At 32.4% G+C, this 23,394-nt stretch overlaps 1 protein-coding gene across 5 annotated transcripts; it reads right to left on the reverse strand.

Annotated features, from left to right (window-relative positions):
- Positions 1-1,789: 1,789 nt before the first annotated feature.
- LOC18095556 (uncharacterized) lies at positions 1,790-13,797 on the reverse strand. Of its 5 annotated transcripts, none has more exons than XM_052449682.1 (22): positions 13,568-13,797; positions 12,954-13,233; positions 12,125-12,181; positions 11,240-11,267; positions 11,040-11,162; positions 10,736-10,847; positions 10,568-10,605; positions 10,345-10,398; positions 9,478-9,546; positions 9,227-9,343; positions 9,047-9,115; positions 6,555-6,634; positions 6,125-6,250; positions 5,953-6,049; positions 5,773-5,850; positions 5,272-5,364; positions 5,020-5,187; positions 4,494-4,624; positions 4,269-4,395; positions 3,359-3,483; positions 3,065-3,247; positions 1,790-2,136 (listed from the first exon to the last, which is right to left on the reverse strand). In XM_052449682.1, the coding sequence occupies exons 2-22, from the start codon at positions 13,046-13,048 to the stop codon at positions 2,097-2,099; spliced, it is 2,010 nt and encodes a 669-aa protein (XP_052305642.1). In that variant the 5' UTR covers positions 13,049-13,233; positions 13,568-13,797; the 3' UTR covers positions 1,790-2,096. The 5 variants fall into 5 exon arrangements, with proteins under 5 accessions (XP_052305642.1, XP_052305643.1, XP_052305640.1 ...); XM_052449683.1 differs by having other exon boundaries at positions 4,269-4,392; positions 13,568-13,787; XM_052449680.1 differs by having other exon boundaries at positions 4,269-4,392; positions 5,773-6,049; positions 13,568-13,788.
- Between the last annotated feature and the right edge of the window lie 9,597 nt (positions 13,798-23,394).

Below are 23,394 nucleotides of genomic sequence, written 5' to 3' on the forward strand. Positions count from 1 at the left end.
AGGGATATTGATAACAGAAGGGATTTTGGAAATTCTTCCCAAATCTATTGTACTGGAAGAGGAAGAGGCTTCTGAGAATCTGGAACTTGTAGAGTGTCGGTGGAAAGACAGTTTGACTTTTCCATCTGTATATTGGGTAATATTTTTAATTTGGACATTGGGTTGAGGTGGTGGTGGTAGTTCTGGTGGTGCTGCACCTTCAAGGATCCAATCTTCTAATAGGGATATGTCTTTCCATTGGATTGTTTTTGGGACAACAGTGTTTGAGCAGGATAAATCTGTTTGTAGTAGGAGTGTTTCGCCTTTTTGAGATTGGAATTTGTGTTTGCTGGCAAAGGCTGAGAACATGGCTCTCCTTGCCTCTGCTAGAACTGAGGAAGAATACCTACAAATAGTACAAGGAATTATACAAAGCCAAGACCCAGAAACGGTCTTGTCCCAATCCAACTCATCTGGCTCAACATCTCCTGCCATTTCCCTCGGCAATGATAATGAAGATGACTGTTTTAGTATCTTACCATCTATCACGTGACGTTAAAAAAAAAAAAGTATTTCAGGTCTTTTTAAGGCTCATCTGTTTAGAGCCCATTTCTTTTAGACTCAGATGTTTTGAGTCCTTTTATATATATATATATATATATATATATATATATATATATATATTTGCATCAAGTGAAGAGTAATAAAGCTTTAAAGACTATGATAACTCTTTGACAACAACAAAATCTCATATTAAATATTTTTTTATATATTTATTTAGTATACATTATAGCCTTTTATAATGTAATGAATGCATGATTATCATGATGTTATTATATGTTGGCATGATTATAAACTAAATAAAAAAAATTCTAATTTATTTATTTTTGTGAATTTTTAGACCACAGCTGCTACAGAGGGTGATGATTTCATCGAGAGATTCCCCGGCTGCTAGATTTGAGCGGTTGCTATGACGAGGCAGATGTGGTTCCAGCAACTCATGCAGTAGAGGCTAGCTCTTATTGGCTTCAGGCTACACCAACTCTGGACGAACCCTTCACTCAAAGAGCCAAGGGCAAGCTGTTAAGTTCGCGCATTGGGAATTAAATGCTTTCACAAAATGAATGGCCTTTTTTTTTTTGTCAATCTGAATTTTATTCCACGATACACAACGACCAGGTCTTGAATTTGTCGATACCTAAAGTTAAACCCTCTCAAAGAACAAAGCCTAAGCCAATTCCCATCTTAATCAATACAAGTATATGATTCTTCTGAATGAGCTCAAGTTGTTTACCTGAACCAGATATCTATTCTCAAGGAAATGTGAAGCATATGCACATAATAATAAATTCATTTGTCATTGCTTCTGCATTCAGAAATACAGGCATCTGATCACGAGGGATTCCATGATTGTAACTCTCGGAATATGAGCAAAATTTGTATTTCAGAGCCAGAAGATACTAGAGGGAAAAAAAAATTCACATCATTCTCACTATAAACATCGACTGCTTCTTCTAAGGTCAGAGGAAATGTGTTGATGAACATTATATGATACGGCTAAGGCAATCCAAGATTCGACAAAATCAATCCTGTTACACATAAGTTGTTTCCAGAATTTAACAATACTACCTGTTGATGTGTATTGGTTGTTTTCTTGTATCCTTTGAGCATTTGAACAATCCAGGATCATTCCCTTTGAACAGATTCACGGAGAGATGAATCTGCAAATATTGATTTCAAGAAAAGGCAAGGTCTGCAATCTCTGGCCACCCGAAGCAAGCTAAATGGAATTGGAAAGAGACACTAAAACTTTGATTCAAACATTTGGGACAAAATTTAGACTAGAATATGATGATAAATACAACTAAGATTCCTAAAATTACACTGATGAATTAATATAGCAAAAACAAAACTCACACCCCTAATTATACACCAATTCTGCTGCTACGATTAATAGACCATGAAAAGGGCAAATGATCATAATAGAAATATTATAGATGCACAGTTTCTTACAATGATATGTACATCAAATCTGAAAGAATGCATAAACAGGTAACACACTACAAAAAGATAGAAGATGCACTCAGCCTCCCTCCAAGCTCTTCCTTTTTAAGTTTTCAAGTTGGATTGACATCTCGTGAAACTTGGCCTTGCCATCTGCATGAGAAAAAAGGATCAAAATCTTTAATAGCATATCCATAAAAAGCACTACAATATAAACAGTAAAAGAACAAATAAAAAGAATCAGAAAAATCATTATTTACTATTTACAAATACATATAAAGATCAAAATCTTTAATCCTGGTTATTAAACCCTGCCCGGCCCGACCGGCCGACCCGGGACCCGGTGGCTGGACCGGTCCGGGTTTAATAAAAAACCAGCCGGGGCAACAACCCGGCAAAACCCGGTCGACTCGTCGGGTTGACCCATGACCTAGACGAACCCGGACGAGACCCAGTGTTTTTTTTTTCTCTTTCAAATGTGGTTTCTCTCCTATACCCCTCTTTTTTCATATTTTTTCAATGTGGAATTTGAAACCCTTTAGTATATATACTCTATATTCCCAAGAAAAAAAAATTATTTTTTCAATGTGGGATTTGAAACCCTTTTGTATATATACTCTATGTTCACACAAGAAAAGAGTTGTCTTTTTAATGTGGAATACAAAACTTTTTGGTTTAAATAATTCATCTTAAAAGGATAACATAATATATTTTCAATGTGGGATTTGAAACCCATTAATATATATACTCTATGTTCCCAAGAAAAAAGTTGTTTTTTCAATGTGGGATAAAAAACTTTTTAAAATATTCTTTTAAACTTCATTATTTAAACATGTATATCTTATATTTACATGGATTTTTTTTTTATTTTTTCATATGAAATATTAAAACTTCAAATATTTTTTTTAATTTTTCCGGGTTGACTCATGAAACCCGGAACCCGGCCCCTTGGTCGGGTCAATCCCCGGGCTGGGTTTAATAACTGTCTTTAATAGCCAAAGATGCTCGACTAAGATGCACGATTTCCCTATTTTCAAATAGTAAAAAATTCAATAATGGTACAAAAATCACTTAAACCAACCTTGAGAGCAGAAATCTCGCAAGAGGACTTAAATTGGCATTTGAATTAAATTCCTTGGTCGGTTGCTTTTTCCTGCTATCAACATCTGTATTTCCATTTTGTGTTTCTTCAGGGGTTGTCTTGCCCTTGCTTAATAGGTGAGCTGCAAGCTCCTGCAGATCTCTCAGTGAAGATTCTTTCGAACTGCAGAAACCGCTTTTACTTTAGTAATTTGAACTAACAATTGCCACTATGTTGGCAAATACTATCACATTAACATAATTTTCTTAGACAGTTTAAGTGAGAATTTTGAACCTTGCCAACTGCTGAAGCAAACTTCTGACAAAGATATCACAAGATCCAGGCTTTACCCGCTCCATATTTACAAGCGAATTTGTGACTGCATGAAAAAGTGCTCTTTCTGAATCATCAGCAACAGCCTATATCATACATATCAAGCTATTAGAAATGAAACAGAGGAAGATGAAATTGACACAAACTTAAAAAGAACATGTGGAGCCATCAGATTGCGCATAGAACTTAAATCAACGATGCCTAAACTGTTGGCAGGGACCTAACACGCTCACAATTTTTAATCACTAGAAAATACAAGAAATTGTGTGCACTAGCACTCCAATGCGACAAAAAGAAAAGAAAAACACAACATATTTCCACAATTTCTAAAAGGCACATAAATGAACAAGAGAAAAAGAAAAGAAAAGAAACGATAGCACAAGTCTAGTAAACATGGGAAATAACAAGGTAAATATTTCATTATTAAATGCAGTTGACTACAGCGATCTAAAGATTTAGTAGCACAAAATCATTTTATGAACTGACTTCTTTTATTTCTTGATAAGCTTATGAACTAACTTGTAAAGCAACCTGATCAATTTTGTCATACAAAATTAGTTGAAGAAAAGCAAACCAAAATATTCCATGTTTCATATAACCCTAGGCGGATATAATAAATGATCTGATGGGCCAAATTTGCTGCATAGCTAGTACCAATCTTTGCAATGGTTTGTCAGAAGCTAAAGAGATGTGAATTCATGAGAAATACTACATCCACCTGCTCTATTGCCAAAATTCATTTTGACAGAAAGGAACTTCATAACTGACTTGTCACCTTGTAAATTAGATTATAATTTATGAAATAACAACACTACAATACCTCTGTCATGCAAATTTGAAAATTGATACACAGCATCATTTGGCTACTCACCTCTTTTAAGGATGGGATAAGCAAAACTGACAAAGATGCTGATGCTATTCTTGCACTTTCTTCAACATTGCTGGCTTGCTGTGATCTTGGAAAAGCTTTTGGTGCATCGAAGTATTCACGAGAACTTCTGAGGTAGAAGTGTTGCCCTTATGAAATTTGTAAAAAACTTTTTTTTTCTTTTTTTTGCAGGCAAAATGATTATCCACATGATTAAGTATAATGTACCTGGAAGAATCAGAGCTGTTTGTCAATTGCTCTCTTCTTCTGTTCTCCAGCCCATATCTATTATTATTGCTTGGTACAAACCTTTCTCTAGCATTTACTTTCCTCAACCCTCCTTGAAGCGCGGCCCTTGCCTGCATACACACAACAATCAAAGAATCTTCTCAACATAAGCACACTGAAAGGTTCCAGATCAGAATCTCCTTATAAACATGAAACTGTCAAAAGGAGGAAAGGTCAGGAATCTGACAAAAAAGGTAAAAACATGATTTGAGCAAAAGCTTTAGGAAGATCCAGAGACCAAATCTTCAGGATTGGTTGGGGCAGACAATCCAACTTTAGATGAGAAAATAAAACAATAAAAAATACAAGCAAGATGGAACACAAGTTCTAACATTGCTTCAGGAATGAGTACAGTTGAGAAGCACTAAATAACAATTCAAGACTGATTCAAAAGGATCTGATGATTAATGGTCATATTTACAAGCTGCCTAATGAAATTAGCATTAACAATAAACACAGAAGTAACCTCGGCAAGATTTAGAGCACTGTCCTCCAGTGAGGAACTTGAAGTTCTCTCTTGCATTCCTAATCTGGATTTATGAGTCCGAGGAGAATCAGATTCATCATGTTGGCCACGGAAAACAACTGTTCCACTGGTAGAAGCATCTTCAAAAGAAGTCGATGTGCTGCTAGACTACACAACATAAAAATCTGATAAAATAAATGGGTTGCACAGGGAAAGCAATACGTATTGCACAACTTAATACAGAAGTCATACCGCATTGTTTTGATCTCGAAACAAGGCAGATGACTGATATCCTTTAGGAGTCCGTATGACAACAGTTCCTGATCCACTCACGGACAAATCATCCTGGAAATTGAGTACTTCAGCCAATATTAAGAGTTTGGTCTAGAGAGTTCCAGCTTATTCAGTTTCTGCTATAATTTCCGATCAATTAAGCACATTATTGAATTTCTAACCAGTGAGCAGCAGGTTCGAAAAAAACTGGATAGCATATAGGCGTTTGCTTCTATAAAATTCTAGCGTGAGTCGCTGTTGGAAACATTCCAGGAGAATGCCATTGCTTGTAATTAGGCATGTAACTTTTACCAAGCATGTTGATGGCAGCCGCTAACATCTAAATATTTAGTACAGCTGATTTCATCACTTTTTTTTTTTTTGTATTTTAGAAAACTGTCTTGGTCTCTATTCTTAGCCCACAACACAGGTGAAGTTTTCATTCTTGATATAATGCATAATTCAAAAGAGAGCACTTACATCATCATAGGAATTATCCTGATGATCATCATGATATGGATCCCTAGCATCTTTACCATAGGATAATTCCAGTGATTCCTGAAGTGCATTTCCAGATGCAGACAACAAATGATTACCACTCTCTGAAGCTCTTCTTTGGGTATCCTTATTGTATGAAATATCTGTTTTCTTTTCTCTAACCTGAGGTGGTCTTGCAGCACTTCTAATGGTTCCTGTAGTCTGTGATCCACCAATGCTGAAGTCCCATCCAGCATTTTTGAAGGGCTTTCCCTGACCGCTGCAAATTAAACCAGTCCATTGGAATAAGATAACACATATTGCAGACAACAAACAATAAAGAAATGAAATTCACCTGGCTCGAACAGTTCCATCAGCCCTCAAGTCTCTTACAACCTTCACAGTATCAAAACCTTCCCCTATTCCTATTGGACCATTTCTGGGGGTTTCTGCATCCTTTATCTGGTACATTGGACGCTCTCTATCAAGATGACAACAAGAATGTAAATATTGTGCTTGCTTATGTAACAAAGATGCATCCAGTTTCGCATTTTGTTTAACAAAAATACACGCCAGGAACTGTTACAGGAAATAATGCCCGAGACAAAATTAAGCACATTTCAAGCTACCTTATGATACCTTATATCCTTGATACTGACATAAGGAAATAAAACAAAATAGAGAGAGGAGAAAAGGAAGGTAAAAAGAAAAAAGCTTCAGCAACCATATTTGTTTTTGTGGGAATGCAGCATCCTAAGGCAATGGACAAAAGCAAAATATCGCACCTTATTCTTTCCAAAAGCCTTGGGCTCTTTCTAGCATTTCTAATAAACCGATGCCTTAGAAGTTCCTTAGCAGTTGGCCTCTGAAATTTAATACATGGAAAATTAAAAAGTAAAAATCAAAAAATGGTTAAGCCAACAACATAGATATTAAATACACAGCACCCATTTCAACTAACAAGTATCAGAACATTCAGAAACATTGATAAATTAAAGAAAACAGCAAGAGAAAATAAGGGTTCGTTCACTAATAGAAAATTATTTTCTTTTTCCATTTCCAGTTTTCTTTTTATTTTCCAGTTTTTCTTTTCCAATGAAAAATTGAAAAACACGATCATTTGCTGAGAACAAAAAGGAATTTTTCCACTAAAAAAAATAAGAAATACATTAAGATTACAACTATTTTTCATAAAAAATCAAAACCATAATTTATAATAGTCCATCATAATATTTTATATTCATGATAATCTAATTATAAAATATTAATTTGCTTTCATTCAAATTAAAAATTATCATAAAAAAGTTATATTGTTAACCCAAAGCAAACTTTAAATTAGATTTTTAATAAAAAATAAATTTATGGCACTAACTAAATGTGAAAATATGAAAATAAAAATAATTTTAATATTTTATATGGCAAAAAAGTGCTTATATATAAAAGAAAAAAATTTCATTGTTCATGTTTTTTCATCATTTGAAAAAAAGTGGAAAAAATTATAAAGGAAAACTATGGAGGACCTCTAAAATCTTTCAAACTCAATACAAATTTGGAAAACTGAAAAAAAATTAAATGAAAAAATATTATATTGAAAAGGAAGTTTCAGTTTTCTAACTCTGGTTTTTCTAGAAAATTGGTGTATTGCTCTGTTTTCAAACAGCCCCTAAACTTCATATTACATCAAGTGATGTATCAGCTTAAAATGTCCTTCAGATAAAAATTGAAAGACAAGAATCTTAATCACAACATTGCATCAGATTGCTTTGAAAAATTGATGTATTGTTAGTGTATTGAGTAAAATTTTTAAGCTAATAAATTTAGGAAAGCAAAACCCATCTCATTGGGCTGAGCTGCCGCTCAAAGCAAGTAACCAATCCTTGCAAGTCTCAAGGAATTTGAGTGCAAGGAAACCAAACAAAAAGCAACCATCAGTGCTCTTACATGCTTCACCAATGTGTCAGAATGCAAGGTTTCACACAAAAAAGTAGAAAGTGCTTGGTAAAAAGTTCTACTTTCTTGTCAGTTCACATTCCTTTTGAAAATGTGACATCATGGAAGAAGGATTCTTATGTGCAGATCCGCAAACAAATCCAGGTAAAATATGAGTCTAAGAAAATCTTGTCATAAGACAGGTCGAACTATGATTTATCCAAAAACAAATCATGCACCACCAAACTTTTGCTAAATTCTAAATGGTAGGGCTGCACAACCCCATAATTTTCCACCCAAATATCCCATATGGCATATAAGCTAAACTTACCAGACAACACAGTTTCAGTACAAGAATCTGTGGTAGGTATTAATTGAATTGGTCATAAGCATTCTTGTAACCATTTCAGTCAAACTAGTTCCTGGCACCCAGGATACTCAACACCTATGAAACCCGTCTACTGCAGGTTGAATGTTAATTTGAGAAAATTGTATTGATTAAAGCTAAATAAAAATCATACTGTCCCATTCGCTTTTGAAATAGTTCATATCCTGCATCATTCACCTAACTTATTGATTGACAGATGAAATTCTACCCCTAAAAGGCTTTGGTTGTGTAAAGAGCTTAAAAACAGGATCCACTTCAACATTTAACATGGTCAAAATCCTTCTCCCAATCATCAGACATGAAAAAGAAATATGAGAACCGTTGCACTGGTATAGTGTAACCACCAAAACGAAAAGGAGCTGCCATACAGCAGCAACAGCCATGAAAACCAAGAATAATAATCCAGTAGATGAACTCAGAATAATAATCCAAATCAAGTTCAAATCCAAACTCCAACTTTTCATATTTCCAAGACAATGGATATGGGGACTAGTATCAGAGGTTCTGCAAGGGTGCAGGGATATGTTTATTTATCATTATCATATTGTTACTACATTTGTTTATACCATCTGACATGCTACACTGATAAAGCTTTTTCTAATTTATAAATGGGGCACCTCTGGCAAAGAAACACACAAACAGGGAAGAAATAAATGGCTCTTCATTTTCTTATTTGTTCCTAAAGATCAATCTTTGACAGTTCAAAGAGAACATGTTGCACCCTCTCTCAATGTGTGTGTTTGGGAGTGCAAGCATGCATGCATGGTAGTATCATGATAAGGGAAGCAACAAGCATGTCATGAAATTTCATTGAAAAGTTGGACTTGAGTTTAACCAAGCCCTAAATTGATTCGTCCACTTGCAATTACTCAAGAACACCCAATTCATAGGAAACCCATCATATCTCCAATACTCACAAGGAAACAGGAAATAAATAATACAGAGGAAATAAATACTAGCCTCGGCAGGAACTTTCTTTAAACAGAACGAGACGAACTCTTTCATAGGACGAGAAAAGTGTTCATCCAGCTGCACAAGAAACAAATGTTGAATGGTACTTCCATATGTTAAATACATATTTCATCATTCTACGATTGTAAAGCCACTAATCAGTTTGACATTAAAGAATGCAGAGAGAACCTGTGGTGGATTTTCTCGAGGTATGATAAAGAGAACCCTCATAGGATGAAGATCAGCAAGTGGAGGTTCCCCTTTTGCCATCTCAATAGCAGTTATCCCTAGAGACCAAATATCTGCCTGCATCAAGCAAGGGCTTTAGCATGACCACACTCAAACGTTGATATGGAGGGAGGGAGAGAGGAGTGAAGTACAGCTCTAGCAAAACAAATCAGAAAACCCAAAAGAAAAGCTAAGAACTGTTTCAAAGATACCTTCACATTATATCCTTCTGAATTCTGAATCACCTCTGGAGCCATCCAGAATGGTGTTCCTACAAAAGTCTGTATTTGTTAACCAAATTAGCATATTGCTGAACAGATTTTTCACTCAAAATTGAATGCCAGAACAAAGCAAGAAATGTTTAAATGATAATTATCAGAAGATGATGAGTTCTGGTCATCCAAAGAAAGCTACCAACTTGAATTGCAAATCAGAAGAAAGAAATGGTTAAATGACAAAATATCTAATGAAGATGAATTCCAGTAATCCAACAAATGCTACCAACTTGAATTACAAAACTTGGAAAACAAAAGGACGGTAAACAGGGGGGCCTGTGGCCCAAAAATGACCAGTGCAGATAAGCCAACTAGGAATAATAATTAGAAGGGGAACCACACCACTCATTCAAACAGGAAATAATGGTGATGTCTCCATTACTAAATAGTTACTCCCTTCATCCAAAATAAAAGGCCACTACAAAAGGCAATAAATTTTTAAAAAAAAAATCAATTAGAGAATTCATTCAATTATTTTCTTTATTTTTAGTTTTCAATGAATTGAACAAAGATTTCAATTGTTTTAATTTAACAATTGAATTAAGATCTAATATCATTTTCTATGAGTTCCCACAATAGTTTCTGCTGATATGCTATTTTGCTGTAGCAATTATCTGCTACTCCTTCATAATAGTTTAACAAAAAAAAAAAGCAAACGTCATAATACAAGTTTAGCAAGGAATAGGTCCTAAAACAGTAGACCTAACAATAAATGATAAACAAAAAATCCACAAGGCATATTCCACTATGTGATACACTCTTTACTGGTTGTAGAACAAAGCTTAGCTGAATAAGTTGTAGTACCTTTCTCCTCGATACTGTTCCAGTTAACTGTGCAGAAACGCCAAAATCTGCAACCTGTCACAAGGTCACCATAGTAACTTGGAATACTAAAAGTGAGCACATAACTCCACCACTTTCTCAAATAAAAAAATGGTAAACCTACTACATTTACATATCTTCTAATTTGCCACTCTACAGATAATCAAGGGGGCCTTATAAGCCTATTCAAGACCAAAGGAAATACCTTAACATCACCATTCTCGCTCAACAATATGTTTGCAGCTGCCAAAATTTAGTGGGCAGGATGTCAGTGGACAAGCAATTCAAGCAAGCATTGAGGTAAAAAAAAAATTAATAACAGGAAGGACAGAAATTAAAAGCAGATTAAAAAAAATAAAAAAATTTGCAAAACCTTTAATATCTCTGTGAATTTTTCCTTCATTATGTAAATATTCAATAGCATGCAGCAAGTCCCGTAAAATACAAGCAATTGACATTTCATCCAGTGGAGGACCTGACTGCAGCTGCAGAAATAAAAATATGTATTAGCTTTTCAGAGAATAATCATTATCTAGAAAATTATCTGGTTCAATTATAAATAAACAATAATTGACAATTACTGCATCAACATTGCAAATAACCATTATTAGGAATCTTTCGCAAACAAAATTACTAATTTCATGAAACAAAGAAACAAAACAAGTGAAGTAACCTACTAGGTCAGCAACAGATCCACCAGCCATGTACTCCATAATTATCCATAGTTTCGTCTGGTGAAGATAGGATCCATAGTACTCTGTGATGTATGGAGAACGACATTGTCGCAAAACAGAAATTTCCTAGCAAAAAAATTAGATACATGAGGAACAAAATCATCACATATAATAAATGGATAAACCTGAATAAGAGGTAATACCTTTTGAATGTCTTCAATTTCATCCTCACTGCAGAAGAAAAAATCAAGCAATATTTAGGAAGTAGAGAACCACATTATACTGTTTATAAAGCTAGCAGGCTAAAATGTTTTTGGAGAAAAAAATAGCAGTCTGTTTGCAATACAAAAAGCTTCTAGTTCAATAAGAGCCAAGAGGCCATATAATAAGTAATCTCCCCTAACATGCATTTTACCATAAGGCAAGACATATCATAGATGTAGTCAGAAAATACAGATCCCAGAACATGTTTCCATTGTTGTTTCCCAAACATCTTGGTATTTTTTTCTTTTTTTCTTTTTCTTTTTTTGCTGATGCGTAAATATTTTGCTAATACTAATCTCCTTTCATTATAAGTGGGAAACTGAAAAAAGAAACATTTAATTTCACTAGATATCAATGTTGCAATTGTTTCCCCAACCATCAATATCAGCAATGCCTCCAATAAAATATCAGCACATGGTTAAGTGCCCATAGGATAACACCATTTGCACCTAGGATCTACTTTCAAAAACAACCCCATAGTCTATGTTTTCTAACACAGTGAAGTGGTCCAGCTGCTTTAACGCCTATAATTTACTTTGAGAGGAATTTATGAAGTCCATCCACATATCTCTTCAGTAAAGTAATAGAACAATTGTGAATCAAGGGAAGAATGGAAAACCGGGGTGCCTTTCAGTTTCTCTCTGGCCAGGAAAATATTCACTTGTACACAGAGAGACACCCCTGGGACAGACTGAAGATCAGATACGATTAATCCTCTAATTTTGATAGCAGAGAGCAGAATACAAAAGGCAAAATAACTAATGCTAATTTTGATAGCAGAGAGCAGAATACAAAAGGCAAAATAACTAATGCTGAGTGCTTACGATTCTTCCAAATCAATAACTTTGATAGCAACTTCTTTGTCAAGCTCCTTATCAAACCTGCATATTAGAAAGGCATCAGCGGCAACAAGTACAGCATGTACACTCTTCAGATAGTTATTGTGATGGTAAAGCTTCATTTTGGAAATAAAAATAGCATGCAATATCAATAGTATTTTAAGTACAATAATGTGTATTAGCTTCTGATACTGCAATGCTTTAAGCATGTAAAGGAATTTCAATGACATAACTAAGCATACTTAAGGTGGAACATGTTCAAAACAACCCTCAAAAAGTGCAAATTTATTACAAAATTCTTCACTAATTCTGCTAATCTGAATGACATGACTTAACAAGTGGAATTAAATTTCTTCTACAGATCATATTCCATGATACCTTGATACGAAGAATCCCGTGTTCCTCCAGTTGGCAAGAACATAAGATTTCAATTTATCATCCTAATTTCTACGTTTCCATTTTGCATAGATGATAGCTTAGTTTGTCTCATTGTGAGAAACCATACATGAAAATAACTTAATCATTTTGGGAGTTTTGTGTGTTATGCATCTTTTTGTATCATTCTCATAAGTGATTTCAACTATGGCAGGGTATGAGCAAGAATTTCCCTGGTGTAATGGATGTCCACCACCTTAATGCTCCAATGTGGTTACACAAGTGCAGTACTGGCAACTTATGTTCCCATGCAATCTACAGTGATATTGTACAGATTTCTAACAAGGCTTCCTAAGAAATGTATAGAGTTTCAAACTATTATAAGCAAGAGAATAGCAATGTGATTGCTGCAGAACATAAACAAGAAATGAACACATACGCTTTATAAACATCGCCAAACGATCCTCTCCCGATCAACTCCAACGAACTAAATCTAGCCCCAGCGGCCTCCATTAACCCAGCTGCATCAGCCATTTCTATGCAATCAAACAAAAACCTCTTCCTTTACAGCCACTTGAGCACACAAAATTAAAACAAACACGTCCACAGTAACCACATTCTCCGAAACAACAAAAATCCCACTTCCAATTCTCCACTCCAAAATCAAATTCCCTCAACAGGGTCTCTATAAATCCATATCTTAGCCTCAAAAACCAACTCTGCAACACAATTCATAACAAACCCATCACAAATCTATCACAATTGAAGATCTAAAAAAAACCCAAAAAGTAAATTCTTTCAACAATGCAATAAAGCTAAATTTACACTCAAAGCAAAACCCATATAAAGAAATTCAAAGTAACACGTGATTTGTTTCTCTTTATTTCTTCTCCGTTAGGTGTAAGAGAGTGAACAACTAAGCGAGATATTTTTCTAAAATGACATCCCAACAAAAGAAATTTGGCAACAGCAAAATTCTATAAATGATAGCGAAATAACAGCAAACAGGTAGCCTCCAAATTGGGTCTTAATCAAAATTGACAAATTTGTTACCTTTTTGTTGATTAACCGAGACAAGAACTGAAGTTGGAGGCAATTGTAGATCTTTCTTTCTCTTGTGTGAGTCTCTTACAAGATTTAAAAAAAAATGAAGAAAAAAAATTCAATTACTTGGGGCCGGCCTCTCTCTTGTGTGTGCCAAGGTCTCTCTCGTATGGGCCTCGTTGAAGGGAGGCTTTTGAGAAGAGATGCAAAGAAAAGAAGGGATCGAGAGAAATGAAAGTACTTTTTCTTGTTTTAATATTTTGATTTAATTGAGGTTTCTGATTTTTACTCCGCTAATAATTTGTGTTTATTTTTTTTTAGCAATAATTGTTGTTTTTAGAGTAAATTAAGGATAATATTATCTAATAATGAACTCGTGTCCGTACTGTATAGGATCTGAAGCGCTTGAACGATTGTCGTTTTGAGTTGGATAAAAAAAAAGGTTTACTTCTCTCTCTTTTTTCTAAAGGTTTTTTATTATCATTATATTATTAAAAAATTAAAAAAAAATGGAGAAAACATTGTTCACTCAAGCACGGTTCATTATAGATAGAAACAGTGTTTTCTCCTTCTTAGCCTTAAAATAAAAAACATCTTTGTCATGTGTTTTTTTTTTTTTTGTTACATTGGAAAAAGACTAAACAATTCTAGGGAAGCTAATTCCCATGATATCTGCTAGAAGAAGTTGTTGCAAGCCTTGAGGAGGCTTTGTCATGTGTTTAAGAGTAAAATAAACTTTGCATTGAAACAATTTTGGTGTTCTTAAAATGATTGGGGCAAGACATGTATTTTTGTGTTTGGATTGTATAGTAACTTTACAACACTACCCTTAAAAGAAATCAATTTTTGAACTTCTACTTAGGGTTAGTTTTGTATTTTTCAATTAAAAATGCACGGTAAAATAACTTTTTTACCCGTAGAATAAAAAAAATCTAATGAGCAAATAAATGACCTTTTTGTTATTTTCAATATTGATGCACAGTAAAAAGACTTCGGCGTTCTTGGTGTCAAATAATTTAACTCTTAGGTTAAAGGGTATTTGTGTCATTTTGTTTCTTTTTTTTAATTAATTGGTTGGGGTGAAGTCATTTGAGTATTTTAATAATTAAAAAAGGGTTTAAAAAAAGGATGACGCGTGTTGCGCAAGCGTCAACGCATCAGTCGCTTCGCAGTCTTCATACAGCTTGCGCGACTGATTTCAGTGGACAAAAAGGCCATTACGGGGTGGCTTTAACTTTGTCACCACGTCTCCTCCCTGAATAGATAGAATGTGCACCGATTGGAGGTCTGGTTTGTTACTATCCTTTAGTTGTTTTGGAGATGGACTTAAACTCTCATATTATCTTATTCCCTCTTTTTCGTTAATAATTATTCACATATAAAAATTAGTTGTCCTCCTTTGATATGGCTATCCATATATACAATAAGTTAAGTTTTTTCAAGGAACCTTCAAATTATAGCTAATAACTAGATTGGAAGCCCGCATAATGCGGCGGACCAGATCAAAAAACATTTAACCAGAAAAAAAATTTTGGAGACAAATAAGTTTTTAAAAAAGTAAGAGAAACTCAATAACCAAGTTAAATCTTGATTAATTTAATAATACGTTAAAAAATAAGGGAACAACAACAAACAAAAAAAAATATTGTCCCAAGCAAAGTTGGGCTAACACATGAAACCCGTGACCTGGACATGAGATATGTTCACATTACATGTTTATTGTGTATCCTAGATCATGAGGTCAAGATATTTCAATAGAAAAAAATAAGGATAAATAAAAATAAAACTAGAAAAATTAAGAGACAAATATAGATCAAGATATTAAATATTACAACACAGATTATTTACTTGGTTGTGTTAAATGAATTTGTTTATTAAAATCAATTTGTAATATAAATCGACACACACATAAAATTTAATGAATAAAATAAAAGGAAAAAAAATACTATGCAAGGTTATACATATTAAAAATATTATAAAAAATAAAACATTTTTACTTTTTTTAAGTTTTAATCTATATAAAATATATAAAAAAATTACAGATGAATTATATCAACCTCCTCAAAAATTAAATACACCTAATATAATTAAAATTATCACCATTTAAAAAAAAAGGCTAAATAAGCAAAAACAATCATAGAGAATGGGTATTAATTAAAACATAAACTCAAGAATTATGTAGAAAAAGACATATAAAAAAGGCATTCATTAAAAAAATCAAAGAAAAAAGAAAAGAATGAGGCTAGACATTGCTGAGCCTGGTAAGCTAAGCCAAACACTTGGCCCATCAAGAAATGGCCCACATGTGGGCCTTCAAGGTCAGACTTGTCATCTGCTCCAATTTCTTATGAAAAAAACTAGACGACACGTCCTTTGGATTCTTAGATTCCAGCCACAATGGTGGCAAAAAAACAGGCTTCATGTTTTTTTTATTCAAAAACTTATTTTCAACCTATTTTGACCCAAAACACTTAGAAAGTACCATAGGAACCTTGTTAAACCAATAAATAGCCTAAAAACATAGAAAAACACCTTAAAACCTCAAAATCAACCCGAAATAAAAAATCTTCCCGAGCTCATATATGTTTTTTTAATCACTTTCAAGAAAAAAAAACACTAAGTTCGAACTCCTCTTAACATGTAGAACAATTTGGAAAAAAAATCAACCGTTTTGGTGGCTAGAATCATTTCCAACAACAACTTTCTCTTTCTACGTTGGAATCCAGCGAGTCCCTCTCTCTCCTCCCACCAAAAAATGACTGAAAATGAGGAAAATAAAGTTTGATTTCAAAATTGAATTTTTTAAAATTAAAAGGACTTGTTACCTAAGAGCCAAAAAAGATGGGGGATGAAAGTGAACTTTTAATACAAATTTCAAAGTTGCCACCTATTTAACCTATTTTTTTCACTTCATTTTCTTGTCTTTCAATTCAACCCTCCATCCCAAGAAAAATTTCGATGCTAATGCTGATATCGTGAGTAAAACTTTTAGGTCCTTGCCGAAGACTTGGAAAACAAAAGTGACGGCGATCTGAGAAGCTATGGATCTCACCAAACTTTCATTGGTTGAACTCATCGAATCATTGATGACACATGAGATAACCATGAAAAAGCAAGAACTAGAAGATAAGCCAAAGAAAAATTTGGCATTCAAAACTATGCATCATGTTGAATATGATGATGAAGTTGAGAAGGATATTGCACTAATCACAAGACAATTCTGAAACTTTCTAAGAAAAAAGCAAAGGAATAGAAAATTCTCAAATTTCAAGAATGATGAAAATAAGGAAGAATCTATCTAATAAGCATTTGGATGTTATAAGTGCAATAAGACGGGACTTATAAAGGTTGATTGTCTTCTTCTCCAAAACAAAAAATAAGAATCGTCATCACAAATGAGCAATGAAAAGAACAAAGTGATGACTCAGATTCTAGTTCATGCGATGAAGAAGAGCATATTGCAAACATGTTTTTCATGTCCATTGAGAGAAATAATGAGGTATAATCTTTGGATGATGAATCCAACCTTTCTTATAATGAGTTGCATGATGCTTTTAAAATATTATATGATGAATATAAAAAGTTAGGATCTAAATATTGTTCTTTAAAAAAGAGTCAAGCATGTTTGCTTTTTAAGAAAGATATTTTGGAAAAGAAAACATACATTGTAGTTGATGATAGTAGTAAGATGGACCAACTTAAAGAGGAAAACAAAGTTTTAAAAGCAAAGATTGACAAGCTAAACAATACACTAGCTAAATCCACGCAAGGTTCTAAGATTTTAAAAGTCATGCTTGCTAGTCAAAGATGTGTTTTCAATAAAAGAACCAAAAGTATTTGAAAAATTACTTTGTTAAAGTCAAGCAATCATATGACCCAAACCATACATACAATTATTATAGAGCCATTGATCATTTGGTTTATACATGTCATTCTTTAAGTGATAAAGGCTATATTATTGTTGTTGACCATGCATGTTGCTTAATCCTTAAAAAAAAACAAAGTTATATTTGTTGGAAATAAAAAAGAAAACGTTTATAAGATAAAGACTGATGCATGCATAAAGATAAAAAGTTGTCTTGTTGCTAGTATTAATGATAGTTTTCTTTAGCATAGAAGACTAATTCATATAAGCATGAATATGCTTTCTAAACTTGTCAAAAATGAACTTGTTAAAGGTCTTCTTCATATTGCCTTTAAAAAGAAAAGGTTATGTGATGCTTGTCAAATGGGTAAACAAGTGAAAACATCTTTTAAGAGCAAGAATCACATTTCTACCTAAAGACCTTTAGACTTGCTACACATAGATCTATTTGGACCAACTAGAAATAAAAGCTTAAGTGGTAATATATATGTTTTTGTGATTGTTGATAATTTTACTAGATATTTATGGGTTTTATTTTTAAAATCAAAAGTTGAAACTATTTATAAATTTGTAAAGTTTTCAAAGAAGGTTGAAAATAAAAAAAAGTTCTTTTTTTATTATAAACATAATGAATGATCATGGTAGTGAATTTATAAGTAATTTGTTTGAAACATTTGTGAAGAAAAAGGATACAACTATAACTTTTCAACACCTAGAACTCCCTATAAAATGACCTAGATACCCCTACGAACTTGAATTGATAATTTAATCACATGAAAAATACTATTTTACCTCTCGCACCAAGTTATAAGTCTTGTGCATGCAAGGGCAAAATAGTAATTTTACCATGTGAATCTACATTAAATGTGAGAGGTCCACATAAAAGTTTGATTAGTTTTAGTTTTTTTTTTTAATATAATAGTTTATCGACCATGCTCGGCTTGGATAAAAAAGTTTCTGGAACAAATAAAATTGTTATTTAGACCATCAGAAATTTCTTGACATTCTCATTAAACTCGATATATTAATTTAACCTTGAGAAATCTCGACTCAACTCTTTGCTTAACTCAAGTTTTAAATTAAATCATGTGGGAGTTGTTCCGACATGACTTTGTCAACTAGGTAGGGTTCAAAGAAAATAAATCAAAAGAAAAAAAAAAGAAACAAGCTAGGTTTACCCAAGTCAACATGTCAAAGTCGTAACTTGAGTTATGGACTTCACTCGATTGAATTATTTTTATTTTATTTTATTATATGATAAAAAAAATACAAAAACCAATTCATAATAAACTCAATACTGAACGATAAAATTTAAAAAAAAACCTAGTTGACCATCGACTATAACCAGAGATAGAATTTCTCTTCTAAATCTCCATCCATTTTCATAACTTTGTGATGACCTCTTATGAATGATTTTTAGGATAGTATTACCAAATGCCTTTATATTTGAAACCAAATGGATTAAGAAAAATAAAAAATGATGGCTTCTTATTATAAGATTCAAAGCTAATTAGTTTCTCATGCTAATTAGATTCAAAGCCATTTAATTTCTTAATGAATAAAAATGAAAATCAATTTTCACTCTCCTTTTTTTCTTTTCTTTCTTTAACAAAGTAAGTTTGATAAACATGATATCAATTTTTAAGTCTCAAAGGAAAGCATCAAATTCATCTATTAAAAACTAAAACATGTAGGGAATTAACTATAGTCATTTTCAATGTTTACTCTTTCACAATTCACTATGGATTGTAATAGTGTATTTTTTTTCAAAATTTACATTTTAGTCCTCAAACGTTTTCTTTTCACTGTTCAGCCCAAATCATCACAATTGCATGTTTTTGTGGCAAGGAAAGTTGAATTGATAGAAAGAGGACTTAAGTGAAAAACATATGTAACATAGGTGGTGACTTTGAAATTTGTTTGAAAAGTTCATTTTCATCTCCCATATTTTTTTGCTACTAAGTGACTAGCTCCTATAATTTTAAAAAAATACATTTTAATACCAAACTTTATTTTCCTCTCTTTTTAGTCTTTTTTTTTGTTGAGGAGAAAAAGGGGGTACCAAATTCTAGCTTAGAGAGAGAAAGTAGTTGTTGGGGAAGACTTCGACCACCAAAATGGTCTATTTTTGTGTCAAAGGGTTCCATGTGATAAGAGGGGTTATGATTCCATGTTTTTTTTTACCTTGAAAACACCTAAAAAAGATCTAAGCTCAAGAAGATTTTTGGTTTTGAGTTGATTTCAGATTTTGAGATGGTTTTTTTTTTTTTTTGTGTGTTTTTAGAGGTCATGAATTGGTTTAACAGGGTTCTTAGGGTGTTTCTTTGGTGTTTTGGATCAAAAATGTGTTTAAAATAGGTTTTTGGGTAAAAAATAAAAAAGAACCTTGTTTTTTTTGCCATACCAATAGCTAGATTATGAGATTTTCAAACGACGCGTCTTTTGTTTGTTTTTGCCATGCAACTAAGGCGGATGACGTATTGTCCGCCCCGTTAAACTTAAAAAAATTAAAGGCCTACGTGTGGGACTTTTCTTGATTGGGTCAGACGCCAAGCATGGCTTACTAGGCCCAGGAGCACCTGATCTTATTTCTTTTTTTATAATTTGTTTTATATTAATGATTTTTTTATGTGTTCTTTAAATTTATATTTTAATTAATATTCATTCTCTATTATTCCTCTTTTATATATATATGACTCAAATAAAATTAGTTTATTTACTTAGTTGAAACTATAACCCGAGTTATTAAATTCTTTTTTTCTTTTGTAAAGCATACTAACAACGTCTAAATATTTTATTAAAAATATAATACAAACCCGTAGCAGGGCGCGAGCAACAACCCAGTTAAATACTACCCATTCTAGCATCTAGCAATTTTGAAGGCACAATACCTATGAATAAATTATACAATGTGATCTATATTATTTATTATAATTAATAAAGAAGTGGAATTTGCACGCAACTTGCAATACTGTTGGGGTATAATTAATTAATTAAGGTTGCATCCAGTTATTGTTTTAGAATATAAAAAAATACATATATAAATATAATTGGTTGAACAGAGCAGTCAGTAGTAGACATAAAAATATAAATATGATATTTTAAAGTAAATCTGTATCGTTCAAAACAGGAAGATCTCCTCTGTCCCAACTAGTTAGTTTAATACGCTATCTCAATTAACATCATGTCCACAAGTAATGGCATCAGCACACGTGACGATCACTATTCATGATTTTTCAGATGTAGCCATGAGAAAGCATTCACCCGTTTCTCTTTTCTTTTAAAATAACTGGGGAATCAACCAGAAAAAAATTAATAATAATAATTAGTGCTAGAGAATAATATAAATCATATCCTTGATCTTATTTAACAGTTTAAGTTATTGGGTTAATATGGTTTTTTGATATGGTATCAGAGTTTTGATGACCGAGCGGTCACGAGTTCGAATCTCACCATCCCCATTTATTTAGTAAAAATTAAGCATAAGGTAAAGTGGGTATGTGCAAGTTTCAAGTCCAAAGTGCTTTTATTTGAGGGAGTGTGTTGGAGAATAATATAAATCATATCTTAAGATCTCACCTAACAGCTTAAGCTATTGGGTTGTGATGATTCTTTGATAATTACGAGGGTATTTGAGGGTGTGGTAGCGGTTGTTTTTTAAAATAATTTTTATTTTAAATATGTATTAAAATAATATTTTTTTATTTTTTTAAAATTATTTTTAATAGGGTAATCTCAATATGTAACGTGCAGAGAACATGAAATGGTCCCTCAAGGATAAAGCAATCGATTCCCATAGTAACTTGTGATACTATATTCATTATTCATGTCTTTGTGCATGTGTTCAAGAAATATTTTGTTAATTAATTTCTCCCACCTCATAGAACAAAAATATAAAAATTATTTTACAATTTGATCCGCACAATTCCCTTGGAGAGGGGATCTCAAATTCCAATTGTCGTGAGCCTTCTTCTTCTTCCTTTTCTTCTTGTTCTTTTTTAAAAAAAAAACCTCGAAATGCAGCACAAATGGCTGCAACAATGACATTGCTCGTATATATATATTATTTTAAAATGGCATTATTTGTTATGGTAGATTGCGTCTTTATATGTGTGCTGACCAAGAAATCTGCAAAATCTGATTTCCTTGTGTGCTTTTGTCAAGATTTAGTTGGTGCCCTTTATAAATAATAGGGTTGTCTATCGTCTCAACAATTATTTTAAATGCACCATCTGTCAGTTTCTACCACTAGCTGGAAGATGTTTGTCATTCAAATATCTTTAATAGAGCTATTGTACTGTTCAAGCTTGGGAAGGATTCGGGTGTCTGAGAGTGTGGTAATGATTGTTTTTTAAAATATTTTTTTATTTAAAAATATATCAAAATAATATATGTAATTTTTAAAATATTATTTTTAATATCAGTATATTAAAACGATTTAAAATCATAAAAAAATATTTTTAAATAAAAAATAAACATGGTATTAATCGAACCTAGAATGATAGCCCTCTCTCGTCAATCTAGCTCCTTCCAAGGTCATAGATTGAAATGAGGGAATGGATTTTTACAGTATTTATGAAGAATTATTATAGTTTTGGCACGTAAAGCGTCGACTAGCACTAGACAATTGGATTATACATTTTGACTTCTCTTATAATAATTAGGCACCCGTAATTGTACGAAAAGTGCTCTCTTTGATTTTCATTTGATATATATATGAAAAGACAATTGCCTAACATTATTACAATTGATCCTGAGAAATTAACCCATTATGAATTTGAGTTTATCAAACGTATAAGTTTTAAAACTAGATAAAACATAATTAAAGTTGTAATTAAAAGTCTGTAATTTTAATTAGTCATACTACAAGATTTTACAGTTTTACCAATGGACAGATTTCTAATTTATAGAATCTTAAAAAAAAAAAATTAAATACCTTAAAAGAATGTGAGCATTTTAAAAAGAATTTATTATTATTTCGTCGGTAATTCTGTTGACATTAAGTAAATTTCTGTTAGCGTATAGAATCTTAAAAAAAGCCTAAATACCTTAAACATCAGGGAATAACTAGGAAATAACTAATCTAAAAAAATAATAAAACTAAAATCTAAAATTAACAAGAAAAAAGTTTAAAATACCGTCTAATTAAAACTTCGAAGGCAATTTTAAGAGCTTTCAAAGTGAAATTTGGCGAATATGAGGAACAAATAAGCTTCGTGCGAGAATAAAAGCTTAGCACCGGTTCAATTTCCTGTCCAGAATTGACCTGTAAATTTAGAGGAGTCTGAATCAACAATGTAATAAAGAATTATGATTGTTTTAAATTAATTAGGCTACCTGTCTAGACAATTTCTTGTACCGTTTCGGTTTGTAAATCTAACCCATAAAATCCCAAGTTTATTGTTACACGTAATTAACCATTATAAGGCAGTTTTTGTAAATTGTTATGCCACGGAATTTTTATTTTCTTTTGATAAACTATTACCCCACCGAATTTCCCTATTTCCCTACGAAGAAAATGTTCTAATTAGGCTACATAAATGTGGTAAATAAAGTATTAGGTCGCCATCTTAATTAGTCTATATTGTGGTTCTCTTGACTAGTTGGTGTTTGAATACTATTTTAGAATAAAAAAATAAAAAAATAATATATATATATAAATTAAAGAAATAGAGATAAAGACAAATATAAAAATATAAAAATATAAAAATAAATCTATCCATTGGATACTTTTAAAGTAAATTTATATAATTTTTAAAATAAGAGAAACAAATGGAACATGTCTCCAAATAATATAAACCAGTTCGAGTTTATGGTCAACCCTTCAAGGTAGTTTGGGTTTTATAACTAGAATTATTATATATTATTACTTTCAACGCTTAATATAAATTAAAATAAAAAAAATCTAATTATTTTTAAAATATATAAGTTTGACAATAATATATATTAAGGATAAAGTAGACTTTTCGAT

This window comes from Populus trichocarpa, chromosome 1, assembly GCF_000002775.5.
Source record: "Populus trichocarpa isolate Nisqually-1 chromosome 1, P.trichocarpa_v4.1, whole genome shotgun sequence".
Lineage (NCBI taxonomy): Eukaryota > Viridiplantae > Streptophyta > Magnoliopsida > Malpighiales > Salicaceae > Populus > Populus trichocarpa.